General features: G+C 46.8%; 1 protein-coding gene across 11 annotated transcripts in view; it reads right to left on the minus strand.

Annotated features, from left to right (window-relative positions):
* Positions 1-1,912: 1,912 nt before the first annotated feature.
* Positions 1,913-13,579, minus strand: part of ANGEL1 (angel homolog 1) — a 66,547-nt gene continuing 54,880 nt past the window's right edge. For 7 of the 11 annotated variants that reach the window (XR_011532789.1, XR_011532790.1, XR_011532786.1 and 4 more), the window contains 3 exons: positions 5,418-5,487; positions 4,736-4,899; positions 1,913-3,987 (listed from right to left, as the gene is read on the minus strand). Coding sequence is in view for 4 of the 11 variants with exons in the window: in XM_070593264.1 (XP_070449365.1) it covers positions 3,827-3,987; positions 4,736-4,899; positions 5,418-5,487 (395 nt within the window). In the remaining 7 variants the exon portion in view is untranslated. Of the gene's footprint in view, positions 3,988-4,735; positions 4,900-5,417; positions 5,488-8,577; positions 8,684-13,579 lie in introns of all 11 variants that reach the window. The other 4 variants (XR_011532787.1, XR_011532788.1, XR_011532791.1 and 1 more) reach the window with 1 other exon arrangement.

Genomic DNA, 13,579 nt, shown 5'->3' on the forward strand with positions numbered 1-13,579 from the left:
AGATGGGCCACCTTAGGTCAGCTGGAGAGGCAGCTCTGGAGGCCAGCCTACATGGGAGCGTGCACACGCTCCAACCCCCAGGCAGAAAGGACTTGCTTGGGGGAAAAACAAAACCTCCAAGAATTTAAGAGGAGAGACTCCATTCTCTCCGCAGCTGTGAGGCGTCGGGCCTTAGGGGCACAGGAGCTGAGCGGATGGGCAGAAGGCAGAGTTCCCTTTAAAAAGTGAAATTCACATTCTCCTAAGGCAAGGGAGATCTGCACCCCACCTGGTTGGCCCCTGCCTGGAACGGCTGTGTTTTGCCCATTTGCTCAGCAGGGGAGGGAAAAGGAGAGGAGCGGTGCACCTGCACCAGGAGGAGTCTGGAAGCGGAGGGCCGCAGGTCAGCTCGCTGGCCTAGTGGAAACTAGAGGTGGGCCACTCCTACTCCGGGAGCAGAGGAGTGACGCTTTGCATTACGTAACCAATCAAAAGCAACCCTCTCATTAGCAGCTACTCCAGGGCAAGAACTGGAGAGAGAAAGAGTTTAAACACAGAAGCGGGCAGCACCCAGCTCTCGCTTCCCTTCTTGGTCGCCAGCTGAAAGCTGCGTCCGCGCTCCCTTTCCCAGGCCCACCCCGCGTGTGTCCGCCTTACAAGACATTCTGTCTCTCCTGCTCTTGGAAAGGAGCTTGAGGTGGAGGAAATAAAGCAAAGGAGATTCTCAACTCACCTAGTTGGGATTTCTATTCCCTGAGACGTGAGGGTACTGTGTGAACGCCTGCACTGCCACCTCATAGTGCTACTGGCCACTGATAATGGAAGCACCGTGCAAACTGCTAATCAAAGTGCTGTGCACGTGTTGTGTGACTCAGGCAATTACGGGGAAACCCTCCAGGCCAGGACGGAGGGCCCTGGAAATACACCTCAAAGCTCGGGAGCTATGAAGTACCAGCCATGGGCCAGCCGTCCAGCGTTGCCGGGAGAACTACCCCCTCCCCTCCCACCAACAGTACTCTGGGATTCTCCGCATCCCTTGCTTGCCAAAGCCCAAACAACGCAATTTCAGGTCTGAAAATTCCTCGCCAGTGGAAAGGATTATTACTTTAATTTCCATTTCACCGAGATATCTGAACTGAGACAGGGGGCGGTTAACCTACCCAGTCACCAAGTGACCCGGCCAAGATGACAAGTGGGGTTTCTAATCCCTGCCTAGGTTTTTCTCCTGCTGAATCCCAACCCAGGTGGTTCAACAGAAGCCCCCAGATAGCTTTAAATAATTCAGATTCTCAGACTGGTTCAGAGGTGTGGGGTCTGGGATTCTGTTCAGATAAGGCAGAAAGCCACGCCTGGTTTCGGGGCTTCCCATGGGCATTTGGACTTGGTGGATTTGCTGCATAAGGAGGCTGGAGGAAGACAAAAGTACCAGCAGAGTGAGGCCCGGGAAAGAAGAGAAACCCTTCCAGCAACAGATGGCCCACAGCTCAGCCCTGGCTCCAGAATGCAAAAGAGATGATCAGAAATAGATAAAGCTCAGCAAGAGGCATCTGCCACCAGCATCACACCTCCTGTAGCTGCCAAGCTTTGACCAGGAGAAGGCCTCTGGTCCACTGCGGCCTGACCCTCCTGAAATGCAGTGTGGAGTGGGGGCAGCAGACGGAGTAAGAACGAAAGCAGCAAAAGAGCTCTTTTCTAGCCTTGCAAGGATGGAGAAGAGAGCTGCACCCCACAGAAGTCAGGGCAGGGGTTCGCTCAGGCCCCGTTCCTCCCAGGCCTCAGAGCAGTTATCAGAGGGAGACTGCAACGCCTCTCTCTGGTCCAGCTTTAGGACGGAAGACCCCACCGCAGGATCAGTCTCTTCCTCTCTGCCCACTGCATTCTGCAGGCCTTCTCTCGCCTGTGCCCTTCTGGGTCCTAATAAAATGACCAACAGTAGGGGGAAAAGGTAAACCTTTATTTGGAAAAGAGTTTAAATGACCATTTAAAACCCCCATTTGATTTGCAAAACATAAACAAATAAAACAAGGAAAAGATCATCTATCAACCTCCTGGCCTCTGCCACCTTTAGCCATTTTTAAACTGCATTTCCTGGCAGAAGACAACAGTGGTGGGCCATAGTCCTAGGAATCAACAGAGCACTGTCTCAGACCATCTCACGAGGTGCCCAGGGGGAGACAGACAGTGAACAGGGGGTGTGGACAGACAGGCCTGGGCGCAGACAGCACATGCCCAGTACCAGGCAACAATGTTTAAAAATACACACACCTAGATAAAGTCCCCAGAACCTAGGCATGGAAAGCTCGTAACCATGAAAGCGGCAGCAGTGTTCAAGCTGGGTCTTTGGCTTTCATAAAAGGGAGAGGACATTAACCTCTGCCAACTGTCCCTAACTCCAGCCTCTCAGCTATTCGTTTAGTCCCATTCTGGAGGCTGAGCGGGGCAACACTAAGCCACACCTGCAGGGCCGGCGGCTACTCTGAGTTACAGGAGACGTGAAGAGGAGCTGGCCCAGGGACACTCCAGGCCACACCCCAGCAATGGAAGATTAAGGCATGCAGGTGACGTGTGGGCACAGGAGCGCCTGGAATGGGCCAGGGCACCCGTGCACTAGGAGAGGGAAAGCAGAGGCAAGGGGCCGCCGAGGCCTTGTTGACCAGAGCAAACCCTCAGGCGCTGCCACCGGGAGCTCTTGTGCCAGCTTTGCCCACGGCCACCTTGCTGCTGAGAAGGTTTGGCTTGAGCTAAGTACCTGACTTTTCTAGGGAGAAAATGGACGGGAATGGGGGAGGCAGCAAAAAGTAAAATGAGGGAGGAGGGACAGAAAGCTGCTTGTCGGCGTGCAGAGGAAAGAGAACGAGGCCCTGAGCCTGGCGTCCCAGCTGAGGCAGCTACGGAGCCTGTGGCTCTCCCCCGCGGGCCCACCCTCGCCCCGGTTCTGCAGGCTGCGGAGTCCAGTGAGACAAGAGCTTCCTGAGCGCTTTCTCCTCATCCTTAAAGGGTTTTAAACCTCAAACCACTCTCCCAGCCCACTGACCCCACACTCTGCCTCCCACGGGGCAGCCTGTGGAAAGGGACGAGCCCTAGGGAAGCATGCCAGGCCTGTGGGGAGCTCTGGGTTGGAGGCTCAGAGGCCGCTGGGGCAGGGAGAGCCCCCCCGAATCTGCCACCCCAGGCGTGGGGCCCGTTCGTTCCCAGAGCCCCGATGATGAGTATGCCCTAGCTGGCACGATGAAAGCCTAATGAAACAGAAAGATAAGGCAATGAGGGCCCACGGCCCTGCCGCCGCCTGGCAGCACAGCTCCTGACCCACCCCTCAGCAAGTGGCAAGCATGGCAAGTGGACTGGTCAGAGGCAGGGATGGCCGCACAGAGCAGTGCCACCCTGAGAGGATGCACGCACCCTACACACATTTCACATGGCTGTGCCTGGCAAGGGTGCTGGGCCCAGAGGTCTTGAAAGCAGGGAGAAGGTCGGATCAGAAGGTACCACTAAGAAACGGCCTGAAAGCAAGTAACCAAGAGATCAGTAGCTCCCACAACCCTGGTAATTAAGAATCGAGGGGGAGCGCTGGATACATGGAAGGAAGGAGGACCCCCCCTTCCGCCTCTCCCAGGGCCACCACATATGCGGCACAGGATTAGGAAGAGGTTGGGGCGGAACAGGGACCACAGGCAGAGAATGTGGACGGGCCTGGAGAAAATCTAACCATGGGAGAAAGGGAACAAGGAGGGGGAAGGGAGGGGACGAAAGTTTCTTGGATCTAAGTTTCCAGAAGCATGGGATATTTCTGCAGTCTCCGATCCACTGAGCTCTTCTGGAAGAGAAGCTCTCTTCCCCTGGGAGCCCGTCACGGGGCGGTGACTTTCATCCCAAAGCTGGCCAGCAGGCAGAGGTGGTCTGAAGAGCAGAAGGGGTTGGGTAAGCCGTTGGCAGCCCAGAGGATCTCTTCAGAGAGGAGGGAGAGACGGCCCAGGAGTTTGAGCGTGCCATCTTGATACAGCCTGCGATCTGGGCACAAAGCAGAAGCCAGTGGGTAAAGTGGCCACAGCCGTGCTGCAGGGCCGGGTGCGGCCTGTGGGAGCCACCCTCGTGGGGGCTGCATCCCCTTGGCTGCCCCACCCTCCCTTCGCCTCTCCTGCTGCCCCCGGCTGAGGCCTCATTGTCTCAGATACTCGCGATATATGCCAGAATGAAGCAGGGCTGGGTCAGGGGACTGAGGTAAACTGGAGAATGTATGCCAGGCCCAGCATTACAAGATCGCCTGATTTTCCAAGAGAAGCTGGAAATCCAGATTTTCTAAATAAAATCTGATTTTTGAACATAGGCAATCAATTTAAACATTTTAAAAGACATGCCTTAAACAAAATTGGCATGGGACTAGTAGATTGCTACACTGTGACTATTGGTATGGGGTAAGGAGGCAGGAAATAGGGTCTCTAATCCAACCAAGTCTCTAACTGGCTGCCGCTGAGCAAATGCAATCACCTCCTGGTGCTCTATCCTCCCCTCTGGAACAGGGGTGGAGAGTGCTTGATCTGCCCACCTCTCTCTAATGCCACAAGGATAAACAAGAAGGCAGGCAAGGGGCCTAAGGGGAGTATGACGAGGATGACCAGTGCCAGGGAAGTATGAAATCCGCTCCTTTCTGCTCAGGTCCCAGCAGCCCAAGCCATGCGACCAAATGCCTAACCTACCATCAGCCATTCCCAGGGACTCTTGAGGTGGCTTCTAGGAACTCAGGACCCACCCAGCTTACCAGTTCTGTTCTCATCCTCGGAGGACTCAGCTGAGAAGAAGATGTAATCCACTGTTGTTCCAAGACCCAAGGGCATTGTGGTGACCTCTGGGCGGCCATGCTGGGGCAGGAAATGAGTATATACTGAGGTCAGGTGGAGGCAGTGCTGGATAGTGCCTACAGTCCTACAAGGATGGAGGAGAACATGATGTCAGTCAACAAACATGATTGAACTTTTCCCAAAGTCACTTTCTCTGTGGGTTTTATAAAGCTTTTTAAGGGATGATCCCACATAAGTCAATCTCAGAAAATTCTTTCCCATGCTAATAAGGGGCTGGCAATCTCAGCTAAAATTAGCCTGGAAACAGACACACGTAAACTCAGTCCCCTGACAGTCCCCATTCTCCTCTTGCTACGTGGAGAAATACGCCTAAGCTTCCCTGTCTGTGGGTCAGCCAGCTCTTCTGTGAGGCCTCACTCCCTGAGGAAAAGTGCATGGGATTTTCATCTGCAAGGAGCTGGGTGATTCACCCCTGGCGTCTGCACACCTGTGTGGGCCTCCATATGCTTAGCAAGTATTAGGGGAAGAGAGAGCTCAGCAGGAAGTGCTCCCCCAAATCAGCCTCAGGAAAGCCCAGGGGAATCTGTCTCCTGCACCCAGACAGGGGCTGGCACGCAAGCTGTGGGGAACGGGGAAGATCACCTGGGGAAGGCAGGCTCAGGCTCACGTGCGTCTTCCTCGAGGACGGCCTCGGCCCAGCCGGCAGGTCGCTCTGTAGAAGACCAGAGAGAAAAGGTTTTATCTTTTAGACCATGGCGCAGGGTCAGAACCTGGCACCTTGAAACCCCTCTCAGATCCTGGCCTGGATTGCTGCAGAAGGGGCAAGGGAAAGAGAGAAGGGAAGGGGAGGAAGAAACAAGGGACCAAAGTCAAGAACCTCAGGAAGGCAGAGGCCTCCAAAAGCAACATTTCTTCCTTGGCTCAGCACCTTTTTTTAATGTAAACTTATTCTTTAGATTAGGTAATATAGTCACATGATACCAATGTCAAAATGTAGAGCAAAATATTAGTGAAAAGACTCCCTCCCACTCCAGGGCCACTGCCACTCGATCCCCCTCTCCAGAGGCAGCCAGTGGACCAAATTCCTGGTGTAGCTTCGAGATTTTCCATCACTCACCATCCACTGTGTACGTGCATGTATCTATGTATGTATGGTATACACACGTATGCATACACACATACATACATGTATACATACTTACACACGCATATATATGTACACACACACACATAAAGAAAAAAGACACAGGGGCCGGCCCTGTGGCCGAGTGGCTAGAGTTGCACATGCTCTGCTTCAGCAGCTCGTGTTTGCAGGTTCAGATCCCGGGTGTGGACCTACTCCACTCATCAGCCATGCTGTGGTGGCATCCCACATACAAAATAGAGGAAGACTGGCTCTTCCATGTTAGCGCAGAGCTAATCTTCCTCCCTCAAGCAAAAAAGGAGGACTGGCAGCTCAGGGCGAATCTCCCTGCCTCCAAAAAAAGCAAAAAGACACACATTACCAGTATCAGGAAAGAAAGAAGGAATGCTATTAGAGACCCAACTGACATTAACAGGTGTTATGGACTGAATGTTTGTGTCTCCCCAAAATATGCTGAAATCCTAACCCCCAAGGTGCTGGGATTAGGAGGCGGGGCATTTGGGAGGGGATAGATCATGAGGGTGGAGTCCTGTGAACACGATTAACGCCCTTATGAAAGGATCCCAGAGCCAGCCCTGTGGTCAGAGGTTAAGATGCGGTGATCTCACCGCCGATGCCCAGGTTCATTTCCCAGTCGTGGAACCACCACCCGTCTGCGAGGTGGCATACTGTGGCGGCAGCTCACACAGAGAACTAACACTAACGAGGAGGATACACAACCACGTACCGAAGCTTTAAAAAAAGTAAAATAAATAAACGGGATCCCAGAGAGCTCTCTGGCCCTCTTTCCGCCATGTGAGGATAAACAACAAGTTGGCAGTCAGCAACCAGAAGAGGACCCCCACCAGAACCAGACCACGCTGGCACCCTGATCTTGGACTACCTGCCTGCAGAACTGTGAGAAATAAATTTCTGTTGTTTATAAACCACCCAGTCTGTGGTGTTCTATTATAACTAAGACAACAGGATAATAAGGAGCAACCAAACTGACAAATCCTTAGCTAGACTGACCAGGGAAAAAAAGAGAAAAGACTCAGATTACGAAAACCAGGAGTGAAAGAGGGGCCAGCACTACCAACCTTACAGAAATAAAAATAAAAGTGTGAGTACTATAAACTGTATACCAACAAATTAGATACCTTAGACGAAATGGACGGATTCCTACAAAGACACAAATTACATAAACTGACTCAAGAAAAGACAGAAAATCTGAATAGGCCTATAACAAGTAAAGAGATTGAACCAGTAATTTAAAAACTTCCCACAAAGGAAACCCCAGGCTCAGATGGCTTCACTGGTGAATTCTGCCAAACATTTAAAGAAGATGTAATAGGGTTTCTTCACAAACAGTTCTAAAAAATAAAAGAGGGAACACTTCTCAACTCATGCTATGAGGTATTACTCTGATATTAAAACTAGACAAAAACATCATAAAAAAAGAAACTACAGACCAATATCCTCTATGAATATAGAGGCAAAAATTCCCCAACATTTGTGATATCGTGGTTTATAAGAAATATATATTTGGTCATTCAGATCACCAAAATATATTATTCATATATATTTGGTCTTTCTCCATGTTCCTGGCTCACTGCTCCCCAAACCCTTGGAATTTCTTAAGTGATGAGAGTGATAAAGGTGTCTTTTGTTATGTTAATGAGGTGACCTTTGAACAGCACCTAAGGATGGACACTGGTTGCCAGTACAGCCAACCGTGTGATTAGAGAGTCAGAGCTTTCCATCCGCCCCCCCTCAATGACCACTGGGGAGGGGAGAGGGCTGGAGGGTGAAAGAATTGCCAGCGGCCAATGGTTTAAGCAATCACGCCTATGTAATGAGGCCTCCACAAAAAACCCAAAAGGACAGCGTTGGGAGAGCTTCCAGGTTGGTGAACGCATGGAGATGCGGGGAGAGTGGCGCACCCGGAGGGGGTGCAGAAGCTCCACACCCCTTCCCACACACCTTGCCCTGTGCATCTCTTCCATCTGGCTGTTCCTGAGAGACATTCTTTTACAGTAAACTGGGAATCTAGACAGTAAAATGTGTCTCAGTTCTGTGAGCCGCTCTAGCAAGTTAATCAAACCCAAGGAAGGATGGCGTCACGGGAACCCCTGATTTACAGCTAATGCATCAGAGGCACAGGTAACAACCTGGGCTTGCAACTGGCATCTGACCGGGGGAGGGCAGTCTTGTGGGACTGACCCCTTAACTTGCAGAATCTGCTGCTGTCTCTGGGTAGACAGTGTCAGAACTGAGTTGAACTGTTTGTTGGTGTGGGGGAATCCCCTTCCCTCAACATTGGAAACTGAGTCTCAGAATACCAAAAGGACAAGACACTAGCAAACCAAACCCAGCAAAAGATAAAAATGATTATATACTATGACCAAGTACAATGTACCCTAGGAATCTAAGGTTGGTTGAACATCTGAAAATCAATGAGTGTAATACACCATCTTAATAGAATATAGAAGGGCAGAAACCACATTATCATCTGAATAGACACAGAAAAAACACTGGACAAAATCTAACACCCCTTTATGACCAAAAAAACACACTTGAAAAACTAGGAATAGAAGAACTTCCTCAACCTGATACAGGGAATCCACAAAAACCCCATGGCTACCATCATACTTAACGGTGAAAGACTGAGAGCGCTACCTCCAAGACCAGGAACAAGACAAGGATCCACGTGCTCGCCACTCAACGCTGCACTGAGTTCCAGGCAGGGCAATTACAGAAGAAGAGGATGTAAAAGGCATCCAGACTGGAATGGAAGAAGTAATACGATTGCTATTTGCAAGATAACATGATCTTACATATAGAAAATCATAAGAAATCCACTAAAAAACTATTACAACTAATAAATGAGTTCACAAGATTGCAAGATACAAGATCAATATACAAAATCACATTTCTCTACACCAGCAATGAACAATCCAAAAATGATATTAAGAAAACAATTCCCTTTACAACAACATCAAAAAGAATAAAGTAGGAATAACTTTAACAAAAGAAATATAAGACTTACACACTCAAAACTACAAAACATGGAAAGAAATTAAAGATCCAAATAAATGGAAAGACATCTATGTTCATTGACCATAATATTGTTAAAATGACAATGTTTCCCAAATTGATCTACAGATTTGTAGATCCCTATCAAAATCTCAACTAGCTTTTTTACCAAAACTGACATGCTGATCCTAAAATTCATATAGAAATGTAAGGGACCCAAAATAGCCAAAATAATCTTGAAAAATAACATCAAAGTTACAGGATTTACACTTCTCTATTTCAAAGTTATATAAAGCTAAAATAATCAAGACAGTGTCGTACTGGCGTAAGAACAGACATATAGATGAATGGAGCAGAGAGTCCAGAAACCCACACAGCATGGTCAACTGATTTTCCACAGAGGGGTGAAGGGAAACGACTGCTAATGGATGTGGGATTCCCTCTGGAGGCGGTGAAAATGTTCCAAAATTAGATGATGGTGCTGACTGCACAACTCTGAATATACTAAACGCCACTGACTTACACACTTTACATGGGTGAATTGTACGGTATGTGAATTTCATCTCAATATACAGCTGTTTTTGAAAAAAGGAAAAGGGACTGTTACGGACAACTTCATGCAAATAAATTTGATAATTTAGATGAAATGAAATATTCCTTTATATACATTTTCCCTGTTAATTTCTGTTTTTTCTTTTTGTTGCTATTATAAATAGGGGTTTTTTCATTACATCTTTTAACAAGTATTATTTTTATATATAAATACTACTGATTTCTATATATTAATATTGTACCAGCTACTTCCCAGGATTATCTTAATGCTTATAATAGTTGTTTGTTGATGCTCTTGGATAACCAATTATATAACAAAATTAGCAGCGAGTGATAATTTACCCCCTCCTTTCACTTTTTTTTTTTTTTTGCAGGAAAAGATTCACCCTGAGCTAACATCTGTTGCCAATCTTCCTTTTTTCCCCTCCCCAAAGCCCCAGTGCATAGCTGTACATTCTAGGTGTAAGTCCTTCTGGTTCTTCTATGTGAGCTGCTGCCACAGCATGGCCAGGGACACACAGTGGTGCAGCTCCATGCCCAGGAACCAAACCCGGACCCCTGAAGCAGAGTGCGCCACACTTTAACCACTAGGCCATCGGGGCTCACTCTCATTTTTTTACTTTTATTTTCTTATCTATATTTCTAATTTCTATTTCTAATCCTATTGGCTGGTATCTCTGAACACTGTTGAATAATGACAGTAGTCATCCTTGCCCTGCTCTGTTGACAGGAATGCTACTGGAGTGTCTTCTTTAAGCAAGATGCTGATTTTTGAAGTGGAGATAAAGTTTTTTTTCAGACCCAAGGGAGCTCTATGGCCTTCCTCCCACTCCTTGCTCCATCGCAGCATGCTCCGGCTAACTGAGATAGGTGTATTTTAATGGTGTAAGGGATCACCTATTTTTTGTTAATTACTTTATCAAGGTCATATTGGCTTATAACACTGTATAAATTTCAGGTGTACATTATATTTCAGTTTCTGTATAGACAGCATCGTGTTTACCACCAATAATCTAGTTTTCATCCGTCACCATATATATGTGCCCCTTTACCACTTTAGCTCTCTCCCCACCCCCCTTCCCTCTGGTAACCACCAATCTGTTCTCCTTATTCCTGTGTTTATCTTCCACATATGAGTGAAATCATATGGTATTTGTCTTTCTCTGTCTGACTCATTCACTTAGCATAATACCCACAAGGTCCATCCATGTTGTTGCAAATGGCACAATTTTGTCTTCCTTTACGACTGAGTAGTATTCCATTGTGCGTAATTCCACACAATGACAATGGAATATATATACACATCTTCTTTATCCATTCATCCGTTGAGGGGCACTTGGGTTGCTTCCCCGTCTTGGCTATTGTGAATAATGCTGTAATGAACACAGGGGTTCATATATCTTTTTGAATTATTGATTTCATGTTCTTTGGATAAATACCCAGTAGCAGAATAGCTAGATCATACAGCATTTCTATTTTTAACTTTTTGAGAAATCTCCATACTGTTTTCCACAGTGTCTGTACCAGTTTGCATTCCCACCAGCAGTGTATGAGGGTTCCCTTTCCTCCACATCCTCTCCAACACTTGTTATTTATTTATTCATTTATTTGCTTATTTGGTGAGGAAGATCAGCTCTGAGCTAACATCTGTGCCAGTCTGCCCCTATTTTGTATGTGAGACGCCACCAAGCATGGCTTGATGAGCGGTGTGTAGGTCCGCACCTGGGATTTGAATCCATGACCCCAGGCCACCAAAGTGGAGCATGAAAACTTAACCACTAGACCACCAGGCCAGCCCCACACTTGTTATTTCTTGTCCTGTTAAGTATAGCCATTCTGATGGGTGTGAGGTGATATCTCATTGTAGTTTTTTTTTTTTAAACATTGGCACCTGAGCTAATAACTGTTGCCAGTCTTCTTTTTTTTTTTCTTCTCTCCAAAGCTCCCTGGTACATAGTTGTATATTCTAGTTGTGAGTGCCTCTGGCTGTGCTACATGGGACGCCACCTCAGCATGGCCTGATGAGCGGTGCCATGTCCGCGCCCGGGATCTGAACCGGCGAAACCATGGGCTGCCGAATCAGAGAACACAAACTTAACCACCTGGCCACGGGGCTGGCCCCGAACTGTAGTTTTGATTTGCATTTCCCTAACAGATTACCTATTTTTTCCTTAATCTAACAGGGCTCTTCTTAAAAGAATCTAGAATAGATGTTGAATTTTAACAAATGTCTCTTCAACATCTATAGCATGATGTGTTTCATATATTTCATATATACTAGCATGATAAGTTATATTACTAGATTTCCCAATATCAAACTACCTTTATATTTCTGATAAAATCTATTTGGTCATGGTATATTGCTCTTTCAAAGTGCTGCTAGATTCTGTTTCCTGACCTTCTATTTAAGTCTTTTTGTATCAATATTCATAAGTGGAGAATATGATTCTGTAGTTTTTTCTGTGTAATTATTGTCAGGTGTCATAAATGCAACAAGTATTTTGGCTTGTTTCATAAGTTGGCCCCTTTCTTCAGCTGTGTTCTGTAACAATTTAAATAGTAATGGAATTACAAGTTCTTTAAAGGTCTGATACATTCTCCTATCAATCTGAGCCTGGTATTTCTGTGGGGCTGCATCTCTGAGAACTTTTTCTCTTTTTCCCCCTGTGGTAGTTAGTCTATTTAGATTATCTCTCTCTCCTGCAATCAGTTTTAGTAAATTACATTTCTAAACTATCTGCCATCTAAGTTTCCAATTTCTTTTGCACATAGATGAGCAAAGAACCCCCTTACAATCCTATTAATTCTTTGGCATCCGGATACTTTTTTATTTTTATTCTTTTGGTGAGGAAGAGTGGCCCTGAGCTAACATCTGTGCCAGTCCTCCTCTATTTTGCATGTGAGATGCTGCCACAGCATGGTTTGATGAGCAGTGTGTAGGTGTGTGCCCGGGATCCTAACTTGCGAACCCCTGGCTGCTGAAGCAGAGCTCACGAACTTAACCACTATACCACTGGGCAGGCACCTGCATTTGGATGCTTTTGTTCGCTCCTCCCCCGCCCCCTTAAATCGGTTAGCTAATGGGCTTATCTAAGTGACAGCTGTTTTTCACCCAAACAACCAATGCTTAGAGGTTATTAGTCTACTCTTTTTCTGTTTTCCAAATCATTTCCATTTTTATCTTCTTTCCATCTGGTTTCTTTCAGTTTATTTGTTCCTTTTTCTAACTTCTTGAGTTGGATGCTTAATTTACTTCCTTTCATCTTTTCTTATCTATTAATACAATTCTATGATTCTAAATATTCTATATACTTCTATGAATTTTTCACTCAACATTGTTTTAGCTATATCCCACAAATATATGGTATTTTAGTTATTGCTATTTTCTAGATATTATGCAGTTTCACTTTATATTTCACCTTTGACCCAAAAGTTTGTTTGAAATTTTTTAAATGTCCAGATGATGATGTTTTCCTTTTTGTTTCTAATTTCTATTTTTACTGCAGTGTAATCAAAGAAGAAGAAATTTCTACTGTTTGAAATTTATGGAGGTTTTTTGGGTGGCCTAACATATGATCAAGTGTTCAGAATTTCCTGTGGATGCCCTGCTCTCAATGTTCGGAGTCTGATCTACATCGGATGTGCCATACACGTCACTCAAGTCTTCTATATTCTTACTCATCTGTTACCCACTTGATCTCTTACAGACTGAGAGGTAAATTAAAACCTCCTACCATTAGTTATTTTCTGACTACGATTCCTTGTTAAATCCTGCAGTTCCACTCTGTGATTGGTGATGTGACATTATTTAGAGCATGGACATTCACAACACGAGTATCTTCATTTTGAGTCACATCCTCCGCCGTTACAGTGCCAGAAAAGTCACAGTGACCAGCAGGGTGCTGAAGAGGGCTTCCCTCAGCGCTAGGTCCTGCGCCTGCAGCACTGCGTGCAGACAGCCCTGCCGTGGCCGTCACCCAGGACTCCAGGCCGCCACCCGCCCACCAGGCCACGTGAGCACCTGGCCACAGCTGCCTCTTCCTGAGCTGCAACATCTTCCTGGGCCGTCGGCACCGGCAGCAGCCCAGCAGGG

The sequence above is a fragment of the Equus przewalskii genome, chromosome 25, assembly GCF_037783145.1.
Source record: "Equus przewalskii isolate Varuska chromosome 25, EquPr2, whole genome shotgun sequence".
NCBI classification, from domain to species: domain Eukaryota; kingdom Metazoa; phylum Chordata; class Mammalia; order Perissodactyla; family Equidae; genus Equus; species Equus przewalskii.